Source organism: Molossus molossus, unplaced genomic scaffold (assembly GCF_014108415.1).
Source record: "Molossus molossus isolate mMolMol1 unplaced genomic scaffold, mMolMol1.p scaffold_m16_p_1, whole genome shotgun sequence".
NCBI classification, from domain to species: domain Eukaryota; kingdom Metazoa; phylum Chordata; class Mammalia; order Chiroptera; family Molossidae; genus Molossus; species Molossus molossus.
Window position 1 is genome coordinate 25,887,038 of NW_023425344.1, and position 24,644 is coordinate 25,911,681.

Here is a 24,644-nt window from a genome sequence, read left to right on the forward strand (position 1 = left end):
TCTCTCTCTCAAAAATCAATAAAAATACATACTTTAAAAAAAGGTACTAATTAAACTTACCCAACCAATGGCAATCAACTCTGCCCCTGCAAAGTAATATTTTTAAAAAACTCATTATTATTAAAAAATTATAATTATATAAAAATATATATGCTAATTAGAATTGTAAAGACCCCTCTCCCCCATACACACACATGTAATCATATCCAGGTTCCACAAATATTAACTTATAGCCAATCTTATTTCATCTATACACCATTCCCACAATCCCAGATTATTCTGAAGCAATTCAGACACCATGTTATTTGATCCCTAAGTATTTTTAAGTATCACAAAGGAATCTTATTAACAGTATTATTCAAATAATTTACCTTTGATAATAAATCTCTCATCTTTCCACAGAATCTCTAATTTGTTCCCGTGAACCGTGAAGTCTATGGGGCTTCCACAGGGCCCTGAATGTGAAAAACTGACATGGAGAAAGGCGTTGTGTGAGTTAGCTCTGCCTCTGTGATGACTCTGTTCTGTACACAATGGCACCCAGGGTGCAGGAACGCCCCTCCTTTGGTCACCTAGTAACTTTTCACTGGTCAACAAGAAGCTGAATAAACCATTATGTTGCCAGAAAGTGCTTGGCTAGCCGACTTGGATATTCTCCTAGGTTTTAGGAGGAAAAAGCACTGCCAAGTTGGAATTTGCTAAACCTTTAGGCTTTGCTGGCTGGAAAGAAGCATTCTACTCTTAGAACATAACATGGATACAGAAGACATGGGCTCAGGTAAACTAGGCCAAATACTGAAGCAGATTTGGAGACGGAGCCTGATGCTGAAGCAGGCTCTCCTGGGCCATGACCAGTGTGATGGGGCTGGTGGGGCCACTCGGATAGCCACAGTGGTCTTTCTGGGTCAAGAGCTCAGCGGGGCCCTTCATCAGCTCTTGGAGCACACGGCAGGCACGCTGAGCTTCACCTGCCAGCAGCTCTGCGTGCTGCTCAACAAGGAGAATCAAGGTACCTGGGGACAAGGCAAGTATTCTATCCATCCTTTCTCTAAGAACTGTAGCCCTGGCTGGTTTGACTCAGCAGTTAGAGCACTGGGTCACAGACCAATAAGTCACGGGTTCAATTCCAGTCAAGGGCACGCACCTCGATTGAGGTTCAATCCTGGCCCTCGTTGGGGTCCTGTGGGAGGCAACCAATCAATGTGTCTCTCTCACATCTCCCTCCCTCCCTCCCTCCCTCCCTCCCTCCCACTCTTTCTGAAAATCAATGGAAAAAAATGTCCTTGGGCGAGGATTAAAAATGAAAAATAAAAAAATAGAAATATTGACTGGGTAGGCATTCTGAGAGAGGATAAGGAGCCTACCAAGAAGGCTAAGAGAGAGTCTCTGTCTACAAGGGGCAAACAACATAATAGGGAGAGATGACACAGTTCCATATCCCAGCTTACCCGAGTGCACAACAATGCAAGGAAAATTGAGGTCAGTTCCATTAGAAACATACAAATAAAATGTGTTAAGACTCCAGAAGCAGGCAAGATCTCATTTTTAGGATGAGGACTTGGGAATTTTGCTAAATAAATGTGATATTTAAACTGAAGCTTAAGGAATGAATTGGAGGCAAGCAGCCAGAAATTTGGGATTCTTGAAAGAACATTCCAGGCAGAGGAATCATCAGCGGGATGCGAGACTTAAAGGTAAGAAAATATAGGCTCACTTTGAGGTTGAACAAACAGTTTTTCTATATTGAAATATGATGTTCTATGTTTAGACTTATTTGAGCTTGAACCTATTAATTGCAAAAAGCTTTGGAAAGACGAGGGTGAGCTGGGATATGGAATTGGACACCCCCACCCCATATAGACACACTAAGAGGAGTTCAGGTTCTTGGGAATAGGCCCAGTTATGGATGCTGAGTTCAGTACAGCAGGGAAAACATGAGGTGTAATGAATATGGTCTCAGACAACAACAGTTACTCAAGATAAGAAGACAGGTGGCTTCATGAAAATCAGTTCTAAGTAATATAGTGTCAAGGCAAGTGGGCAGGTCTTGTTACTCAGGAATCTGGAGCAGCTAATGTTAAGAACTTCAGTCTAGAGGACAGATGGTAGACATCTGGAAAGTCTGTCCAAGGACAGCAGACCTGGAGATCATCAGGCAGAACTCATAACCAGGATTCAAGTCTCCACAGAGAACTCAATGTGCTCCTAGGCAACATATTTAGGCAAATAGTTATTCAAAGAAGATGATAAGGACTCAGCTATCAGAACAGAAGTTCCAGATAAATGCAGGCTCTCAGATACATGACAAAAAACAAGTTGTCAGAACTGGAGTCCAAAGTTAAGTCCAGACTAGTGAAAGGATGATTTATTGACGATTCTAAAAACACTGAGCTATGGGGCTTTGAACATCATTTTCCAGTCTTCAGAATTCAGTTCTGAAGAGAGTTGCTAAGACTGCATCAGGTGACCCCAGCTGTGCGGAGGGGAGAAACGAACAGAATGGGGATGAAATGAGAGGATTACGTCAGATCAGATCATGGTGAGGGTTTACACTAGAGTGAAGAGGGTTGACTTTGTTTAGTCACTGCTGTTTCTAATGAGAGAATCAGTATAACGAGAGCTATTCTTTGAAAGACTAGTTTGAAAATTGCCAATGATCACAAGCTCTGCAGGAGAAATAGTGCAAACCTAATACAATTCTCATAACAGCAAAACAAACAAACAAAATAACAAAAAATAACCCCTCAAGATAGCATGCACACCAGCAGAAATAATGTTGCTGTGGTATGCCTCTACCCGTCTCATCTTGAGTGTTTCACTCCATTTTAGGCAAATAATTATGAGTGCACAATTGATAAATTATAGTACATTTAAAGGAGAAAGAGCAAGTCTCAAAATCTTACCCAATAAGCGATGGCGAAAGGAGAGTTGACTTCAATTGAACAGTCTTGGGGGAGGTTGGGATATCTGTCTTCCCCTATTCAAAAAATTTTCACAAGCAAAAATGATTCGATGTACTATTTTTTACTACTTTAAAAAGCAATCTGTCCCCAATTTCTAGATGTGTTAAAAGAATGGCAGTTGTACAAATGGCTTCTCTTTCAGGAGGGATATTGGCTTAACTGCCTAGGAAGGGCCTCTGTGGGTTTCTAAGGTGCTCTTGCCATTCCTCACTACATGTCAGTGGAGAAACATAATTTGGTTTCGTTTTGCATTTATTCTTTTTTATGTGTCTCTCTGTGTGTACGTGTGTGTAGAGATTGTTACTTTCATAGACTGCCTCATGAAAATAAATGAATATTTGGGGAGCACTGCTACACTTCTGAAGAGAGAAGAAAAGCAGATGTGTAATTTATGCAGCATGCATGATGAATGCACTCCAGTACAGACAATGTCTGCCATTCAGGATATCAAAGCAACAGGCATTGCTGCAAGAGGGGAACAAAATGTCATAGAAACAGCTACTGTTTCTCCCTCAAATGGTGAGGAAAGTCATCACACACACCAGGCTGGGTTAAAGAAAAATAAAACACACATGAGTCCAGGATCCATGGAAAAAGAAAACAATACACCATTGACTGGAGATGTCACAGTGCAAGAGGAGTCACGGGACACAATGTTCCCAGATAATGCAGAAAATGGAGAGGATAAACAGTTAGCACACGTGACTGTGGAGAACATGAATGGCAACAGGGAACAGATGCATGACATCATCCAGACCAAAGAAAGAGAAATTCAAGAGAGCTCAGAAAACCAAAATGAAGAGACTACCACATCCTCAATAATGTGTGATATGGCCAAGAAATATGTGAATAGTCTTCTTCCCAATGATTCAGAGAGTTCAAAGCAAAAAAATAACATAATGGAAAAAGAGTAAGTAAATGTAATCAATGTGAGAGATGCTTATATATGCCTATTTATGTGTGGTTCTGTAGTTAGTAGTCGTACTATTTGCACATGAATAAAGTCTTGTATTTCCATTGAATATCTCCAAAAGATATTGTAGATTGTAATTCAGTTTAAATTACTCCTATAAAAATTTATATGGCTACTATTACTAATATTGTTTGTTTCCTATAGCTTTAGGAGACAAATGTTTCTTTAAAGGCCTGGCTGGTATAGCTCAGTGGTTGAGTGTCGACCCATACACCAAGAGGTTGCTGGTTCGATTCCCCATCAGGGCACATGCCCAGGTTGTGAGCCTGATACCCAGTGGGGGGCATGAAGGAGATGGCCAATCATTGGTCTCTCTCATCGATGTTTATCTCTCTCTCTCTCTCTCCCCCTCTTCCTCTTAAAAAAAAAAAAAAAAAAAGTTTCTTTAAAGGAGGAGAAAATTGACCACATGAGAAAGTAGTTAAAATGTGGCATTTTTCAGAATAGAGATACTTTAAAAATCACTATTTTTTTCAATGATAACAAGAAAAAATTGGTAGGCTGGAAACTGTTCAAGATTTAGGAGAGGATTTTCCAACCTCAGGTTTATTTTATTTACACTCAAGTAAATTTTCAGATTTATTTTATTTATAAATAATCTTGAATTTTTAACCTGTGTCTGTAGAACTCTAGGGGGATCATGGATTAGCGTTGGGAGGCTCTTAAAATTGAATATATATTTTCATACCAATTTAATCTCCTTGGTCCAGAGCTTTCAAGTCTCAGAGAAACTGTGACTTCAAAAAGTGTATAAGACTAATCTAGTTTATGAATTATCTTCCCAATACAAGTAGGTAATTTCCCTATTTGTTCAAATAAAATATTCATAAGCCATATTTCCCCAGCAAAAATAAAACCCTTAGAAGGCCCTGGGGAATAGTAAAAAACAAAACAAAAAAAAACAAACAACAACAATTGCTTTGTGAGTCAGACAGACTTACATTTTATCTCCTGTTTTATTACAAACTAGTTCTGTAACCCTGGGCAACTCGCTTCATTACTGAGCCCCATTTTCCTTTCTGTAGATGTGTATATTTCCTGGGATTACTCGTTACAGTCAAATGAGAAAATCATGTCAAGGTCCTAGCACCATGCCACTTTGCAGAAGCTCATGGTCAGCTAAATGTTAGTGTGTTCATTTATTTCACGCCCAACAAACCTCACTTTCTCCAACATGACCAATCGTGACTTGTTCCCTGGCTGCCACCATGTGAGATGCTCTTTCAGACGCACGGTACCATTTCAGGACAACACTGCAAATGAGTCTATGGTCGTAAGCAAGTCATTTTGCTCAATTTGGCTTTAATAATCTCATTTAAAAATGAAGAGGTTGAACCAGTCGATGTGTCTCTCTCACATTGATGTTTCTCTCTCTCTCTCTCCCTCCCTCCCACTCTACCTGAAGATAAATGAAAAAAAAAAAAAAAAAATCCTCAGGTGAGGATTAAAAAGAAAAAAAAAACAAATGAAGAGGTTGAGTTAGTTTAGCCATGAGGACCCTACAGGTCTGAAATCTAATAATTTCTATAGGTGTCCCAGAAGTACATTCAATGCATAAAAGACCCCCTTGGTTTGAAAGAATTATTGCCCCTGCAAAACAGCTATTGAAGTACTCAAAAAGTGGCTGCCCATTTCACTTGTGAAAAACATTAACACTTCAGATCCTCACATTCAGAAATGACTCAAAGTATCAACTAATGAGTCATTATTGAATCACTCCCTCTCACACCTCCTTTAGGTGTTTCCTACTTACTGATTTCCTCTTTATGGCCTACAAACCAATTGTGCTTGGCTTGCATCTTTAAGAAGATGACTACTCATTGCAATCTCTCAGGCTAGGAGGCCATCCTTCATGTCACATAAAGATGAGTGCCATAAACAAAACCTAGCTCAGAATCTGTTTTGCTTCCTCTCTGAATAGCTTTTTGAGAAAAGCGTATCTCTTCTATTGTAATTGTCCTAGTATGTACAGACTCAAAGGGAAACAAAAGAAGAACAAATCCGTGTGATTATTTTAGTTGCTGGATGTATTTGATTAGGGTTATGGTAAATTAAGAATATATTGAGATGATTTCCAGGGCATAGAAGAGTTATTCTTGAATTCATTCTTCAGAAGTCAAATTATTCATCCCTGAAGTCATTCTTGAAGGCTGGGTCACTGTACCCTCTACTAGACAATGTTTCTCATTTTCTGAATTAACATAATCACCATCATCAGAGAATTCTGATATACACCAGTGGGCTGTGTAATTTTCTATTTCTTCTAACTTTGTGAGTTCAGAATTTTAAATATAGATAAATAACCCTAACAGAAAAGTCAACATATTTTTTAGACTTCTATGTTAAAGTGCATTATGATATTTAAGTTACTAATAATTGAAAAATAGCTAAGACTTGATAATTCTAAAACTGATTATTAATGCTGTATTTTATATAGATCCTCTAATTTCTTTGACATTGTCTATATTTCATTCATTTCACTGGTATAAAATGAGAAGTAGCAAGAAAAAGAGAAACTCAAGCTGGTAATTTTAATGTAGTGATCTAACATTTATTGAGCACTCATTTTATTCTAACCTATTTTATTAGAAGTTTAAATATTTTATCTCATTTAATCTTCACACTATTGTGGACTAGATATAAGTTTCAGTATGTAATGCACACACAAAAAAAAACCCTCAAAACCCCAGGGCTTTATAATGATTTGAGGATGTATAATATTATATTAGAAAGTTTGAGCTTTTGCATTAAAGATAGATGGATTCAATTATTGATTCTACAACTTCCCATCTTTGTAATCTTCAGCAAGTTAAAAAATTTAAACATTAGTTACCCTATATGTAAAATGGTGATAATATACCTGCCTGACCCCAGTTGTTGAGAATTAAATGAAATAATGTATAGCTTAGAACCTGGCTCATTGATAGGGCTAAAATATTAGCTATTTTAATAATAAGTACTGATGTTTAAGGTTAAACAAACAGCAAGTGACTGATCTTAAATTTGAATTAAAATCTATAAGATGATAAAATCTTTGGCCAAAGTGATGGTATAAAAAGCCAAAGTAGCCCTAGACAGTTTGTCTCTGTGGTAGAGCATCAGCCCTTGGACCAAAGTCACAGGTTCAGTTCCGGTCAAGGGCACTTACCTCTGTTGCAGTTCATCCCTGGCCCCGGTCAGGGTCATGCGGGAGTTAGCCAGTTGATGTGTCTCTCTCACATCCATGTTTCTCTCTCTCTCCCTCTTTCTCCCTCCCTCCCACACTATCTGAAGATAAATAGAAAAATACCCTCAGGTAAGGATTAAAAAAAAAAAAGCAAGAGTAACATAAATAATCAAAATAAACTTTTGGTCAAAATATACTTTTAGATTGATTCCTTGAGGATTGCAAATATTCTGTTTCTAATTACCTTGATTAGTCATAAGTGCACAGGACTTTTGTACCTTTCTCAGTTTTTCTAAAAAATGAAATTAACATCATCATTTGATCTAATGTGTTTAGACAATTCCAATACCAGATATACATTTATTCCCCAAGTTAAGAAACTATTCAGGTGGTAGTATTTGGTTTATCAAGAAACTTCAGCCCGGCTGGTGTGGCTCAGCAGTTGAGTGTTGACCCATGCACCAAGAGGTCACTGGTTCAATTCCCGGTCAGGGCACATGCCCAGGTTATGGGCCTAGTCCCCATGGGGGGGCGGGGGCATGCAGGAGGCAGCCAATCAATGTTCTGTCTCATCAGTATTTCTCTCTCTCCCTCTCCCTTCCTCTCTCTCTAAAATCAATAATAAAAAAAAAGGTTTAAAACAAAAAAAGAAACTTCAGCAATCTTCAGATTTATATTGTGGCATAAACAAAACTGAGGAATGAGTCAATTACTTTTTGCTGTGTGTTGTTTTTTTTTGCATTTTATTTTCAGATAGAGAGGGAGGAAGAGATGGGAGGGAGACAGAGAAAAACATCAATGTGAGAGAGACACATCGAGTGGTTGCCACCCAAATGACCCAACCAGGGCCGGGGACAAACTACAACCAAGGTACATGCCCTTAGCAGGAACCAAACCCGGGACTCTCTGGTCCACGGGCTGATGCTCTAACCACTGAGAAACCGGCCAGGGCCAATCACTTTAATAATAGTAGCAACAATAAAATAACTAACATATAATACTATGATCTAGGTACAGATTTTAAAATTATATATTTTTATTGGTTTTTAGAGACAGAGAGGAAGGGAGAGGGGGACGGAGAGAGAAACATCAATATGAGAGTGAAACATTGATTGCTGCTGCCTGCAAACCCCTACCAGGGATCAAGCCCACAGCCCAGGCATATGCCCTGACCGGGAATCAAACAGTCAACCTTCTGGTGCATGAGACAATGCCCAACAAAATGAGCCACACCAGCCAGAGCTAGGCACAGATGTCTAATGATTTAACAAGTAGTAGTTTATTTAATTCTCACAGCCTTCTTATGAACTTGCTTATTATTTTACTACCATGTTGTAGTTGAAGAAGCTGGGGCTCGGAGAGGGTGAATATATTGCCCAGGGTCACAGCGTCAGCTAAGTGGGAGAACTGGGTTCCCATGAAGGCAGTGTGACCCTAGAGCTTAGGTTCTTATATATTTACCCATACAATACATAAATCAGATATTTGCAAAAACGATGTCCCTTTATTCCCCTGCAGGTATCTTGATGTGCTGAGCGATGATGCAGGCCCCCAAGTGTCTTGTTACATCACAGCACCATCATACCTTCTACAACATCTGGAATGCCGAATAACTAACAGCATGAGTTCTTTAATAGTGAGTGATAACGAGGAGTTGGTCAGCAATGTCATCACTGTCCAGTGCTCAGATATGGAAATGAGAATTCCATTCCCAATATGCATTGCAATTCCATTTACTGCGCGTTACAGGGGAAATTACAAAGACATCATGGTGAAAGTGTCTGACATAAACCTTCCATCGAGTTACCTAACCCCGAGTTCACTGGAAAGAATGAGAGGAAGTTCCAAGGTTGGTAAATCACTGGGTACATCTACAGTTGCTGTTTAACTCCTCTTCTAAATATTGCTTAGACAATCAGATTGCAGTATAGATATAATCACTCATTGGTAGCAAATCACAAGGTTGACAAATTTATGCGAGCACATTCACACTTTTTTTTTTTTTTTTTTGCCATCCACAAGGATCAAAGAACAGAAATTACTGGCCAAATTTAGGAATGGAGAACTTGGTTAGGCTAGCTTTAGACCAACCTTTTCACTGTGATGGACCTCTGCAACACATGAGAACGTTAGACTCCCCAGATGAGATGGTATCTTTATTTTTATCATTCATGGGCTGGGACAAAATGTTAAAAGGAACATTTTGTGTGTGTCTGCCCTGAGATAGTTATTGAGTCCGTATCGTGTTTAGCCCACACATGGAAGCAGTGGATGTGGCTGTTAGGATGTGAGTTGTGAAGGGTTCAAATGTGGTTCTTATACTTTCTCGCTATGTGAACTTTAGTAAATTCTGTAACCTTGCTCTAACTCAGTTTCTTCATCTGAATGATGAACAAAAAATAGTGTCTACCTGGTAGGGCCATAAGGACAAAATGAGAAAATATTGTACACTTACGATAAGAGAAAGCCTAAACACACATGCTAGGAGTCAAAAATGATCATTTTCCCATGGTACACTGTATAACTCTGAGGACCTCTATAGTCACAAATCCATATGTTTTGAAGAAAGAATACACACAATTATTAAACAGCATGGATTTGATGGGAACAAAGGTTTGCGGTACTTCTGTGGGCCAGTGAATGTACTTTGAAACAATTTCAATATTTGTCGTTTTAGCTTTCTGTAAATTGTCATTATTTGAAGAGAGGGGCAGGGAATAAGTGTAAAAAAGTTCTAGGCAGACAAGAAATTCTTTATAACACATGTCTACCTTTTCTGGTTTGGTCTTTTCTGAGTTACAAATAAGGTTATACAGTTAAACATGAAAGCTAAGCCTGTTCTAATTATTTACTACAACTCATGCCACCGATATATTTTATATTTTTTCTAGGAAGCCTATCAGTAGAACAGCTCTTGATTGGGGCTTTTTAATCTTGGCCATTTTGTTTGATGTAAAAGCAAAAAGTGCTCAGGTACACATGCTTTTCACAAAGTGGTTACACAAGATGTTTAGCAAATGAATAATCGAAGCAAAAAAAAAAAAAAAAGGAGAGAGAGAACCATTGTCTACTGGAAAAAATAAAAGTATAGACTTTTTTTTTGTTTTTGTTTACAGTATTCTAATGTCTAATGGTAGGTATCCATATTTTTAGCTCAAGACAATTTAAACTCTCTTTTCTTCCCAAACGTTTATGTGGTTTATACGATGTTTAAGAATTCCAATTCTGGAGGCGGATGAACCTCCATCAGCGCTCTGTTCATGACACTCCCCTGGTTAACAACCCTTCCTGTTCCCCAGCATCTGCCAAATGTGCTTGAAGTGCAAGCCAACCACCCCTGGTTCCCAGAACACCTTCCTTTCTTACCTCTCACCATTTTCCCTCCAGCCAGTTGGGAACATTCATCATGCCCTGAATTTTCCCAGAGACGGATTCATGCAGTGATATTGCGAAATCTTTTCCTTAGTCAGTTTTCAAATGGTAGATTATTTTGCATTGTGACTGTCCCTGAAATGTTTGTGTGTATGCCGGCACAATTATCCACTCATGCCAGGGCGGAGCCGGCTGGTGTTCAGAAAAGCATGAATAGATCAAATTACTTCTAAATCTTCCTTCTCATTTTAAGCTTCAGAGATTATATGAATAGGTAATTCTGTTTTCATCTATGTACAGTTCCTTTTGTGTGATATAAAAAAGCTTAAATATGTGCCTGCGTATATGCATTACAAATTTAAATGTGGCTCTATGAAAAAGAAACACGAATGTCTCTGTAGCCAACTGCTTCCATTGCAGGGAGGACAGAAATAGAGAAAAGGACTTGACTAAGAGATTGCGAATTGTCAGCAGGAAGAATTTGCTGACAGTACAGGTGCTATAATGTGTACGTAAATTGCCCGGTGAAATTTCAGTCCTTGGAACTCCTAAAGCAGTGTTGAATCTTCTGGGTAAAGGCCAATATTTGAAGTTCATTCTGGCTTAACCTAAGGAGGATAGGATTCCAGAAGTAATTAGTATTTGTTAGAAATCCTGAATGTGATTGCCCATTATACATATGCATTTTCTCTTTGGAATTTATTTTAAATTAAAAGATGAATTGGCCCTGGACGGTTTGGCTCAGCGGTTAGAGCGTCGGCCTGTGGTCCTGAGAGACCTGGGTTCGGTTCCCGCTAAGGGCATGTACCTCGGTTGCAGTTTGTCCCCGGCCCTGGTTGGTCGTGCGGGTGGCAGCCACTCGATGTGTTCCTTTCACATCGATGTTTCTCTCTCTCTCTCCGTTCCTCTCTCTCCCTCTCACTCTATCTGAACAAAAGTTGGAAAAGTGTCCTCCGGTGAGGATAAAAAATATATAAAATAAAATAAAAGATGAATTGATTTCTTTCTTTTCTATCATGGGGCTCAAAACTGAGAGACTCCAGGTTATCTGTGCTCCACTGTGGGCAATTACAGGGGCAGCATAGAGTGTTCAGTCACAGCCAAAGTGGGTACAGTGTGTGCTCCCAGGACAGTCTGTGTTAATGTCCTTGTCTTAATGCCCTTCGATCTATACAGGGCACCTGTGCCGAAGTGAACGTTTACAAGTTGGGAATCTTCTCTGTTGTGTCCTGTTTAAAGAAAGAGTCCTTCACAGTGACAAAGAAAGGCCTCACTGTCAAGCCAAGCATGGATTCCCGGATGTCCTTGCATTACCCTCCAGGAGTGTTCAGCTCACCAGTACTTGTACAATTAAAGGTAAATGTGAACAACTAGTGATTTCCTTCTTATAGACTTTGTGGGTCATCAGACATGGTCCTAAAAGATGAAGAAGATGGAAATATTTAATGAAATTGTAAATGAATTCTTCTCTGATACTTTTAATCACCTAACATGTAGTGTTATTAGTAATAAAGCGGTGATTGGGAGCATATGTAATCTCACAAGAGAGAATATTGATTGTCCACCTCCAGCATACACCCACTGGGGATTTGGCCCACAACCTGGGCATGCGTCCTGACCAGGAATCGAACCAGCAGCCTCTTGGTGCATGGGTTGACTCTCAACCACTGAACCACACCAGCTGGGCTTGCTTATGACATTTATTAACGATATGATAGAACTGATGTCAGGGCATTCATATGATTCAAGATTTCCTCCTAAGAGGCAAAAATGAGGCTAATCAATTAAAATATTTATAATTTTGAAAATCTGTCTATATTTAATTATAAATTGTTTTTATCCTCACTCGAGGACGTTTTTCCATTTTTTATTCAAATAAAATGGGAGGGAGAGAGAGGAAGAGAGAGAGAGAGAGACATCGACGTGAAAGGGACACATCGAGTGGCTGCCATCCACACAACCCAACCAGGGTCGGGGACAAACTGCAACCGTGGTACATGCCCTTAGCGGAACCGAACCCGGGTCTCTCTGGACTGCAGGCCGACGGTCTAACCACTGAGCAAAACCAGCCAGGGCTATATTTAATTATAAAACAGTCCTTCTTGGGAAGGCATTTTTAAGAATTCAATATATACAAACACTATTTGCAAGGTGAACAATGATGTATCAACGTGCACTTTAGAAGATATGTTTCCTCCTTATTTTCTGTACTTCTGGCCTCAGCTCTCTTCCCGGGGATTCTGCTTCTCCCAGTTGTTACCATAAAAGGTAAGCGAAGAAGGAAATTTAGAAAAAAAATAACATGAATAATTAATTTTTATAAATATTTTTCATAAACTTTGAAATTTTGGAAGTATGTTAGCTATTTTTATTATTAGCCATTCTTATGTGAGACAAAACACTTAAGTAAATATAATGTTGTTTTTCTAGTTTCTAAGGATTCCTTAATCTTACAATAGTTTTGATTAGAAATTATGAAAAACATCTATTTTGTTTTCTAGGTCATTTTGTTGCCTACAACAAAACGAGGCTAATCAATTAAAATATTTATAATTTTGAAAATCTGGCTACATTTAATTATAAAGCAGTCCTTCTTGGGAAGGCATTTTTAAGAATTCAATATATACAAACACTATTTGCAAGGTGAACAATGATGTATCAATGTGCACTTTAGAAGATATGTTTCCTCCTTATTCCCTGTATTTCTGGCCTCAGCCCTCTCCCAGGGGCTTCTCAGAGTGTTTCCCAGTTATTTATAACAAAGAACAGGGAACCTACATCTCAGGAAAACTTTGTAAAAAGAGACTAACTGCTGTGCTCTTTTATAAATGAATCTAGTGTTGATTCAGCCAACAATGTATAGAAAACTGTATTAAAACTATGTTCCTTCAAATTATCAGAAGATTGGTTTAGAAATGTGCTGATGCTTTACATCTTTGGTATTAAAATATTGGAATACACACATATACATAGTTGTTGTTGTTTGTTTAGATCCAACCGGTCGACCCATCTCTGGTGGCATATTTAAAAACTCAGCAAGATACTTCCTACGCAGTGCTCGCCACCAGCCCTCTGCTTCATGTTCGGCACCCATCAACCCATCCTTTCCAGAGGCCGGTCACTGTATTCCTTCCTTGTTCCTCACACCCTGAGAAAAAGAATTTGGGGTCTGAGATCGATCATAGAAGAACAGTTAGCACGACAACGAAAAGGATCATACCTTTACACCTCAACTGGTGAGTTAAATCCTAATATCTCTCACTGACTTGATGGTCAACAAAGAAACTTAAATGATTGGAAAATATAATCAAATGTTTTGTATTTTTAATATAGAAATAAAATGTGGATCCACAAAGGGTAATGATTTTAGTTTTCATGGACCCAAAACTATGGTATATGATACAAAACAGGTAAAATTAATCCTGGCTTTCAAAGAATTTGATATGGTTAAGTACAAAGATGTGGTATGGTGATTTTAATTTCTCTTTTTAAGAGTGCTTTGTTAATGTAGGATAAAGATTAACCTTAAATTTGAGTCTATATTTACTATATAGGTGCATTTCTTCCTCTCCTAATTAAATAAAATTCCTGCCAGTAAGACAAATGTATATTGAATTACCAGCTAGAAATGTAATTGGAAATAAATACTACCAATAACTAGGGTACACTAATACTAATCCTGATCTAAATTACTGTTCTTTTATTTAATACTTATGTTCTTGCCCTGGGCGGTTTGGCTCAGCAGTTAGAGCGTTGGCCCGCGGACCAGAGAGACCCAGGTTCGATTCCCACTAAGGACGCATATCTCGGTTGCAGTTTGTCCCAGGCCCCAGTTGGGGTCGTGTGGGTGGCAGCCACTCGATGTGTCTTTCTCACATTGATGTTTCTCTCTCTCTCTTCCTCCCTCTCCCTCCTGCTCTATCTGAAAATAAATGCAAAAAAAAAAACCAAAAACCGAACTTACTTTCTTTTCCCATTGAAAAGGGCAGAAGGGAATCTTTCTATTCTCTGGTTCTAAAAATAACTTTTTTTCTTTGAAAAACCAGAAGAAGAAATGAATTCAGACACTTAACTGATATAACTATTATTAACTGAGAAACTACCATGCCCCAGGCTCCTTATGTACATTATTATCTCATCCAATCACCTCACTACCTCACCTTCATTTTATTAGTGAGAAGACTGATTAAGATTAAGAATTTGTACAACTTCCCTAGCTGGTTTTGCTCAGTGGTTAGAGTGTCAGCCCTTGGACCAAAGGGTCATGGGTTCAATTCCCTTGGACCAAAGGGTCATGGGTTCAATTCCCAGTCAAGGGCACGTGCCTAGGTTGTGGTTCGATACCCAGCCCCAGGGTCATTTGGGAGGCAACCAATCGATGTGTCTCTCCCAAATCGATGTTCTTTTTCTCTCCCTCTCCCCATCCTTTCTTCCCTTCCACTCTATCTAAAAATCAATGAAAAAATATCCTCGTGTGAGGATTAACTACAACAAAAAAAGAACTTTTACAACTACCTATATGTACCAAGTAGTAAAAACTTGGGTGTAGACTCACATAGCTCTATTTCTTTAAAATTTTTTTTTTTTTATCCTCACCCGAGGACATTTTTCCATTTTTTGTACAGATAGAGTGGGAGGGAGAGAGAGAAACATCGACGTGAAGGGACACATCGAGTGGCTGCCACCGCACGACCAACCAGGGCCGGGGACAAACTGCAACCGAAGTACATGCCCTTAGCAGGAACCGAACCCGGGTCTCTCGGACCGCAGGCCGATGCTCTAACCGCTGAGCCAAACCGGCCAGGGCTAAAAAAAATTTTTTAAATTGATTTTTAGAAAGAGGAAGGGAGAGGAAGAGAGATAGAAACATCGATGAGAAAGAACATCGATTGGCTGCCTCCCACATGCCCTATCCTGGGGATTTGGCCCATAAGTTGGGCATGTTCCCTGACTGGAAATCAAACTGGTGACCTCTTGGTGAATGGGTTGATGCTTAACCATTGAGCCACATCAGCCACATAGCTCTATTTCTGATCATGACTCAATGCAGCCATCATTTATTTAGTTTGAAGCTGCAAGGCTAAGCACTGGGAAGTGTATCATTTGCTCTTTCCCACCATGTTGGCAGTTTAGGAAGCTGACAATCATGGAGTGTTGGTTTGTTGCTGGGAGAAGAACCAAACTTTCCCTAATTAGATAAGTGAGAGAGAACCTAGAAATTAGACACGATCCAGTTATACATACTTTTGTTACCTGGGATAAATGTGTGTGTGAGCTCCATTTGCCAGAAAGATGTATAATACGCATCCTAAGTGGCAACTTAGTTAATCTATGTGCCTGTATGTCATGGTAAAGTAAGATTTTAAAGCAGAAATATCCAGAAGCTCTTAAAACATGTATCAGTCTAATAGATTAAGATATTATTTTTTAAATATCCTCAAACACACACACACACACACACACACACACACACACACACACACACACCGTTTTTAAAGATAAGAACCTAACCATAAAAATTGATACTGACTGGTAACCTGTTGCTAGAGTCTACTGTCTGTAGGGTGGATAGCAAAGGATTTATAAAGATAATTTGTGACTCATATGTACTTTACATCATAAAACAAAGCAGCTCTATTTGCCAGAAAGATGGTAGAAGTAACAATTTGCCTATCCCCTGTTATCTAATTCCATAGTCTATACATAGCACTGAAAATATAAATGTATCTCCATAATACACAAATAATTTTTAGAAGGGATTAGATCAGTGTTTCTTTGCCCCTCCTTTGTTATATTTCCACATCCCTCAGAAACAACAGAGCGGGATGCAGAGGGAAGTTGGAGGCATCCCATGGCATTGTCAAAACTGAAATTCCCACAAGTGCAGGGATACAGAAAGAGGCAAGCAGAGCCCTCACAGAAATGCAAGCTGAGGCGGCACATTTTGTGTACTCAGTCGAGTCAAAGCACAGGACATCCAGTTAGCACAGGGAGGAGGAGGTTACGCCCGAGTCCAGAGGAATTATACTCAGGAAAAATGACTGAACACCAAAAGTAGGTTTAAAAATTATGAACATGGATCTGCCAGCCAAATCTGAGAAAGAGATTGAAATGACTAACGAACTGAAAATGGACAGACAACTATTCATTTAAAGATAAGAAAAAAAATCCTACTTGGTGTCATAAGGGAAAAGAAACAATACCTAGCAACACCAAGATTTTAGAAGAAGAACAAAAAAACAAAAATGAAGAAAAAACATCATCCTGACTTTCACAGAAATTTGAATAATGAGAATTACAGTTACCTGAAGAATATCATAGAGTTTCATTTTGTACATTTAGTAGTGTCCAGGAAACAAAATTTCCAAGTCATCAGGATAGACCAGGAAAAGATAAAAGGACAACAGGATGAAATAGAAAATGATATTGAATGTAAACTGTACTTAAAAATAAAATAATAAAGAAAGCACAACAGGATGAGATACGAAGATGACAAACTGAGATGAAAAGGGACAAAGTGTGATAAGAAATCACGTGGGACAAAGTGTGATAAGAAATTACTTGAAGAGATGTAACCTTATAATTATAGGTACCAACAAAGAAGACAACAAAGCCATAAAGGAAGAATCAAAGGCTTCATTGAACTTAGTGTTCTGAGGTTGATTAAAACCTTGAGTTAGAAAGTACTGAATGATTACTAGACAAAATTTATTAATAAAACTATACTTAGACACAACATGGAAAACTGAAATGCCTGTTCAAATAAGATATAATCTTATCAGCATCCATTCTGAAGAAACAGTTAATGTAAGAAGGAATAAAATCAGTTTAGCTTCAGCCTCATTCTAAATATCGAAGGGAAAAAAATGGACTAAAACCTTTACAGTTTTGAAGGGAAGATATTGTGGAATAAGGCTTATCACCCAACAAAGGAGTTTTTCCTTTTTTATATATATAAGGACTCACAAAAATGTACTACTCACATGTTCTTAACAAAATAAATAAATAGATAAAATTAATTAGCTGACTTATCTTAAATAAAATTTAAGATATTTTTAAAAATCTGGTATTGGATATAAATAATATAAAAGCAAAAAGGAAAAGCTCAGATGGCAAAGAGATAACAGAAAGAAAACGGCACAGTGACATTAAATAGAAAAGTTGATGTGAATAAAATCATCAAATAAACTAAATACATATAAAAGGGTTAAACATAATTTCTTAACCTTAATATTTAATATTTCATATGCTGTATTTGGGGTAATTCCCTTAGATTTATCATATATTTTATCAATTTTCCCATCAGTTGTTTAAACTGCTTGTTTCAATCATTATCATTCACATTTCTAAAAGACTATTGCTAAATTTTCAAAATCTTTCTTTTCCAAGCTCCTCTGTTGTTTTTTTCATTATGCTTGCTATATCTTCCTTTATTCCTTTAGTCATTGTAAACATACTCCTTTTATGATCTCATTTAGATTATTCTATCACCTATTGACATAATAATTACTATCATATCTATTAGCATGGTGTAATATCGTACATTGTCTATCATGTTAATTCCACTCTACCTTACCCTTAGAAATTAATTTCCAAGTATGGGTTATAATTTTTGATCAGACCAATTTTTCTTCTTCCCTTCCCTCCCCCACACAGAGCAGCTTTTATGTGCTTCTTTGTTGTTTTCTTGCACAGATGTTCAAAGAGATTTGGGTTGTTTTTCTTGTTTCTCAATTCATGGACAATGCTGCCCTTTTGGGATTCCAGTTTTATGACTTAGTTCCAGCTAACAGTTGGAGGCTGTATTTAACGTGCCTGAATGTATGTTAAGCGCCAGGCCCCACATACCTGGTGTGTGCATGGTTGGTGGGGTGGGGAGGCCACCGGGTGGGAATATCAGTAGGATCAGTTCCTTGTGTTCCCTAGGGAAAGAAGAGCATTCTACCTTTTTGAGATTCTTTTTTAGTTGTTTCCAGGTCTAGGGGACTCCCCCCCACCCCCAGATGTTCAGTTCCTCCAGACGGATCAATTGCTCCTCTGGGCCAGCCGCATTCATTGCACACATCCTGTATCACATCGTAGTATCATGAAATTTTTATTACATTTATCATCACTCAGCAAATGTATAACATAGTCCATACTCAAAATATGTTAAGTAAATCAAAAAAATGAATGAGTAAATTTTTTGAAATGTAAATTGCATCATGAATTCCTCTATACTTTTGACAGGGCTAAATTTATGTAATCATTATTAGTGCTAGATATGTTAGATGCATTTTGTCCATCCATTGGAGCATAAAACAATCATGAGAATCTACGTCACTGTTTATTTCACATACTTTACTCAAAGAATGAAAGCCAGTTGAACGTTTTTCTAGGGAAATAGAAACCCAGTGAAGCAATCCATGTTTCATAACATAAAAAGATAAAAGCCAATTGAGGCCAAAACATAGTCTGACTATGAAAATGAAAGTTCTCTATTGCATTCCATTCCTGCGTATCTGAATGATTTCTGGAGAAAAAATGAAAGTCATGTAATTGTTAACCAGAAAAGTTTTCTTGACAGTAACAAAAAGAGAAATTTATTAGATTGAAGCATTCCACCCTATACAAGAAAGTTTAGAGTTACATGGAGTTGCTCAAAAAAAAATGGTTATTTCTACACAATGCTATTGGTTTTTAATGTAACATGTGAATCAGACACAAGAATGTAAAATATGTGTCTAGTCACAAACTGGTAAAGCTACCACATAACCTAAGAAATTGGATAATATCCATACAGTTGGGTCTCCTTACTTGCCCGTCCCTGATTCCATTCCCAGCCTCTCTACATAATTGCTCCTCATCTATACCAAAGTTAACCATTATTTGGAAATTTTAAATCATTCTTTTGTTTATATTTATTTTAGTTTTATCACATATATTTTTATTCTTTTCTATACAATGTCTTGTTTGGCTTTGTCTATGCTAATAAAAGTAGTATCCTACTGTCTATAGTCTTATGGTCTTGCTTTTGCATTTATAGTTGTATATACTCATTTTCACATCTATATAATAATATTCTATTGAATACCTATATATTTTATTTTCCACTTTCCTACTGATGAACATTTGTCTTCCTTCCTTCCTTCCTTCCTTCCTTCCTTCCTTCCTTCCTTCCTTCCTTCCTTCCTTCCTTCCTTCCTTTTTTTCTTTCTTTTTGCTGAGTAGGGCTATTATAACTATTCCTTCTTTAGAGTAAATACCTAGAAAATGAATTTTTGAGTCATAGGGTATGCACATGTCTGATTTTACAAGTGTTACAAAATGACAAAACTAAACGCAACCCCTACTATTGCCCCTCTTTTTCTCCAGACTTGCATATTGTCAGATTTTATAATTTTGAAACTCTAATGGTTTTAAACTGCACTCTTCTGATTACAATGAAAATGACACCTTGCATTTCTTTTGTTAGACATCTGTGTTTTCTTATATGTGAAATATCGGTTAATTTCTTTGCTCATTTTGAATGTTTTACCTTGATTTGGAACATTTCTTATCATATTCTCAATGCTAATTCTTTGTCAGTTTGTGGCCTATATTTTCATATTTGTGTGCCAAATTCATTATATATACATATATATATATATTTATGATTAGTACTCTTTGCCTTGATGCTAAAATCTTCCATCTCCTGATATTATGAAAATGTTCATCTTTGTTATCACATAATTTTAAAGGTTTTAATTTAAAAACAATTTTTTTTCTTTATTGATTTTTAGAGAACGAGGAAGGGAAAGGGAGAGAGAGATGGAAACATCGATGAAAGAGAACATCGATTGGCCGCCTCCTGCATGCCCCCACTGTTGATCAGGCCCACAACCTGGGCATGTGCCCCGATCGGGAATTGAACCTATGACCTCTTGGTGCATGGGTCGATGCTCAATCACTGAGCCACACTGGTTGGGCTAAAGGTTTCAATTTTATATGTCTTCAATTCATCTGAAATTGATTTTTACATAAATTGTGATGTAGGAATTTGATATATATTTTTTTTATTGCTATAGAATAGTCCCAACAATCTGCAAAGCTTCCTCTGTCTCATAACAAATTTCCTTAGTCTGAGCTATTCCACTTGTCAGTCTTTTAATCTAATTTTGAGCCAATTGAATACTCTTTTAATAATTACAGCTTTATAGTAAGTTGATACCTGGTAGGTAAATCATATCATATTCTTCTTTAGGAGAAATTTTTATGGAGATATTTCCATTTATGTAAAATAGAATCAGTTTGTCAAGGTCCACAGAAAAAATACTTTGTTGGGATTTTAATATTAATTGCCTCTAACTTATAGGTCAATTTGGGGAAAAATAAAACTTTTACTATATTGAGTCTTTTAATCTATTACAATAATATATGCTTCTATTTATGTAGTTCTCTAGTGTCTTTCAATGAAGTGTTATAAACGTTGCCATACATGTACCACAAAGGTTTGCTAGGCTTATTCCTAGGTACTTTATAGTTCAGGCTATTCAAGATTTTTGTTTTATATTTGTTGGAGATATGCGTATAAACAAATATAGGGAAATTTCTACAATGGTATTGAAGCCAGCATCTTTATAAACCCTCTCATCATTTCTAATATTTTTTTTGAGAATTCCTTCAAGTTTTCTATGTAAACTCTTACATCATCATCAGGCAATGACAGTTTTGTTTTTCCTCCCAGTCATCACATTTAAGTCTTTAATCCATTTTGAGTTAACTTTTGTATATGGTTTCAGATAGAGTGCAGTTTCATTTTCTGCATATGGATATCCAATTTTCCCAAAATCATTTAGCAAACAGAGTAGCCTTTCTCTATTGTGTTTTTTGCATCCTTGTGAAACATAAGTCAATTAGAGATGTGTGAATTTATTTCTAGACTCTCTATTCTGTTCCCATTGATCTATATGCCATCATACTGTTTTGATTACTATAGCTTTGTAATATATTTTGAAATCAGGAAGTATGATGCTTCCAGCTTTTTTTTTCCCCTCAAGATTACTTTGGCTATTCAAGTTCCTTTTGATTCTATATGAATTTTCAAAAAAAAAATTTTTTTTCTGTAAAGAATGCCATTGGGATTTTTATAAGGATTGTATTGAATATAGATCACTTTGTATATTATGGACATTTTAGTAATATTAACTCTTCTAATCCATGAGCATGGGATGTCTTTCCATTTGCTTGTGTATACTTTTCTTAAACTAGAATTTTGCTAGTTGCTTCAGTTATCTACTTCTGCATATCAAACTACTCTAAACAACAACCGTTTTATTATTTCTCAGGATTCTGTGGGTTGTTTGATGGTCTAAGCTGAATGGTTCTCTCATTGATCTTGTTTGAGGTTTGTTAAACATTTCAGGAAGATAGTGTCCGAGGCTGGGAGGTCCAAGATGGCTTTATTCACATGTCCGGAGCCTTGGCAGTGGTAGCTGGAAGCCTGAGTTCAGGTGATATGCAGGAAAGGTTGGGTTTCTCTTTCTCTCCATGTAGTCCCAATGCCTTTTTCTTTCCACCTGACTTCTCCATATGGCCGCTCTCTGCCACGTGGTCTTTCTAGAAGCATGGCTGGACTACTTACATGGAGGATCAGGGCTTCCAAAAGTACAAAAGCTGATGCTGCTAGGCTTTCTTAATTCTTAAGCCTGGAATTCTCAGATCATCAGTTTTGTACTTTCTACTGGTTCAAGTGAGTCTGAGAGGTTTGGTTCATTGTGGGAGAGAGCTGCACAATGGCATGAATACCGAGAGGCGTGTTCAGCTCCTTGGAGACCAGCTAAGACATAAGATTCTAGATTTACATGGATTTTTTGCTCATTTCTTTTGGGATATCATGCCACTATTTATGGATTTTTAAAAAATCGATAAGAAAAAGACTTCAGTGAATTTAATTTTCATGATGCTATGGGTGATCTGCTTTATCTTGCTGGTGCTTTTAAGATATTTTCTTGATATTTGAAGTCCTGCATTTTTCTATTATGTATCTAGATGTGAATTTTAAAAACTTTTTCTGAATGTACTACATTGTGCTTCCTGAAGAATGAATTTCTGTCTTTTTACTTTTCTGAAAAATCCTTATGTGTTTTCTAATCAGATATTGCTTTTCATCATTTTATCTATTCTGTACTTCCGGGTTTCCAGTTAGGTGTGTATTAGGCCATCTCTTTCTAAATTCCGTATTTCCTTCTTCTCTTCCATCTTCCTGTCTCTGTGTGCTGTATTCAGTGTAATTCCTTCACATTCCAGTTCAAATGCCTCAAACATTGTATAACTTTAAAATCTACTTTTAATTCATCCTTGACTTACTGTTTCCAGTGATTATATATCTAATGTATTCAGGTTCTATTGAGCTCTTATGCAAATCTCCCCGGTCATTCCTGACAGTCTCTTGATGCCGGTTTATTTTTATGATGCTGACCTTTGTCGTATTAAACTTTTCCTATAGAGCTGTTTTCGTTCTGTATCTACTAATTCTGGTATCCACAGTCTTTGAGGGTGCCGGCTGTCGCCTCTGCTGTTCATGGTATTTACCGCATGTGTCTGAGGACTTTGTCTCTGACCGTGTCTAGCTGAGAAGTCTGCAGGCGTGAATGGAGCTGTTTTCCTTGAGATGGTGTTTGTTTCTGTCTCTGCTGAGAACCAGGTGCTACTTGCTTGACACTGTATTTGCCTCTTTGAGAATCTTGGTTAAGTTCTCAAGTTCACCTTTTATGGATGGAGTCCCAAGGATCACAGTTCCTTGTTCTGCTAACTTGATTATCACATAGTTTTCTTCTCCTGCATCTACCTTATTGGAAAGAAATTTGTCCTCCTAGTAATCCCGTCACTCCTGTTCAGTTGCTTCCTCGTCTTCAATCCTGGCTTCATATATTTTTTGAGGGGGAAATTGGGGATATTCTTTTAAGATTCCTCTTGTTTATGCAAGCCCCAAAATACATTAAAAAACAGGTTTATCAGGATCTAGTTCTTTAGCATAAGGAAGGGAGAGGCCATAGATTCCTTGTTCTTGATTTGTTATTTATTTATTTATTTATTTATTTTTTTATCCTCACCTGAGGACATTTTTCCATTTTTTGTTCAGATAGAGCAGGAGGGAGAGAGAGGAAGAGAGAGAGAAAGAAACATCATTGTGAAGGGACACATCGAGTGGCTGCACGACCAACCAGGGCCGGGGACAAACTGCAACCGAGGTACGTGCCCTTAGCGGGAACCGAACCCGGGTCTCTCTGTACCGCAGGCCGACGCTCTAACCGCTGAGCCAAACCGGCCAGGGCTTGATTTGTTATTTATAATCCAGGGTTTTGTATTGAAAACCCTGTATGTGAAATTTATCATGTATTACAGATTCAGCCTAAACAGAAAGAATTAACTAATTAATTAATTTGAGCTTTATTGAGGTATAACTGACAAATAAATTGTAAGACATTTAAAGCCTACATCATGCCCTGGCCGGTTTGGCTCAGCGGTTAGAGCGTCGGCCTGCGGTCCAGAGAGACCCGGGTTCGGTTCTCGCTAAGGGCATATACCTCGGTTGCAGTTTGTCCCCGACCCTGGTTGGTTGAGCGGGTGGCAGCCACTCGATGTGTCCCTTTCACGTCGATGTTTCTCTCTCTCTCTCTTCTTCTCTCTCCCTCCCACTCTATCTGAACAAAAAAATGGAAAAATGTCCTCGGGTAAGGATAAAAAAATAAATAAAATAAAGCCTACATCATGGTGATTTTAAATGTGTATACTTTGTGAAATGATCCCTCCCATCTAGTTGGTTATCACACACATCACCACATGTTATTTATATCTTTAATTTTTATTTTTGGTGAGAACATTTAAATTACATTCTCTTAGCAAATTTCAATTATATAATACGGTGTTATTCACTACAGTCAGCATGTATTTTCATTAAGAAATGGTAATTTTATAAATAATTAAATTGCACATGCCATATTTTCCTTTGTTCCCAACAGCCAGTACTACATTGTCCACACAGGTTGAGCTCATTTAATAAAGTGAAATGGTTTCAGCAAAACACTGAAATAAATGCAAGCTGAGCAAATATGACTTTTCACATTTATTAAACTTGAAGGTAGTATACTGGTAAACTTGAAGGTAAACTTGAAGGTAGTATAGAAATATTTTTAATTTATTATATACC

The 24,644-nt window shown here is 37.6% G+C and overlaps 1 protein-coding gene across 1 annotated transcript in view; it reads left to right on the forward strand.

Moving 5' to 3' along the window:
• Window positions 1–753: 753 nt before the first annotated feature.
• DTHD1 (death domain containing 1) overlaps window positions 754–24,644 on the forward strand; it is a 57,931-nt gene continuing 34,040 nt past the window's right edge. The window contains exons 1-5 of the mRNA XM_036244708.1: window positions 754–1,024; window positions 3,258–3,873; window positions 8,621–8,951; window positions 11,651–11,830; window positions 13,466–13,710. Of these exons, the coding sequence (XP_036100601.1) occupies window positions 754–1,024; window positions 3,258–3,873; window positions 8,621–8,951; window positions 11,651–11,830; window positions 13,466–13,710 (1,643 nt within the window). The remainder of the gene's footprint in view (window positions 1,025–3,257; window positions 3,874–8,620; window positions 8,952–11,650; window positions 11,831–13,465; window positions 13,711–24,644) is intronic.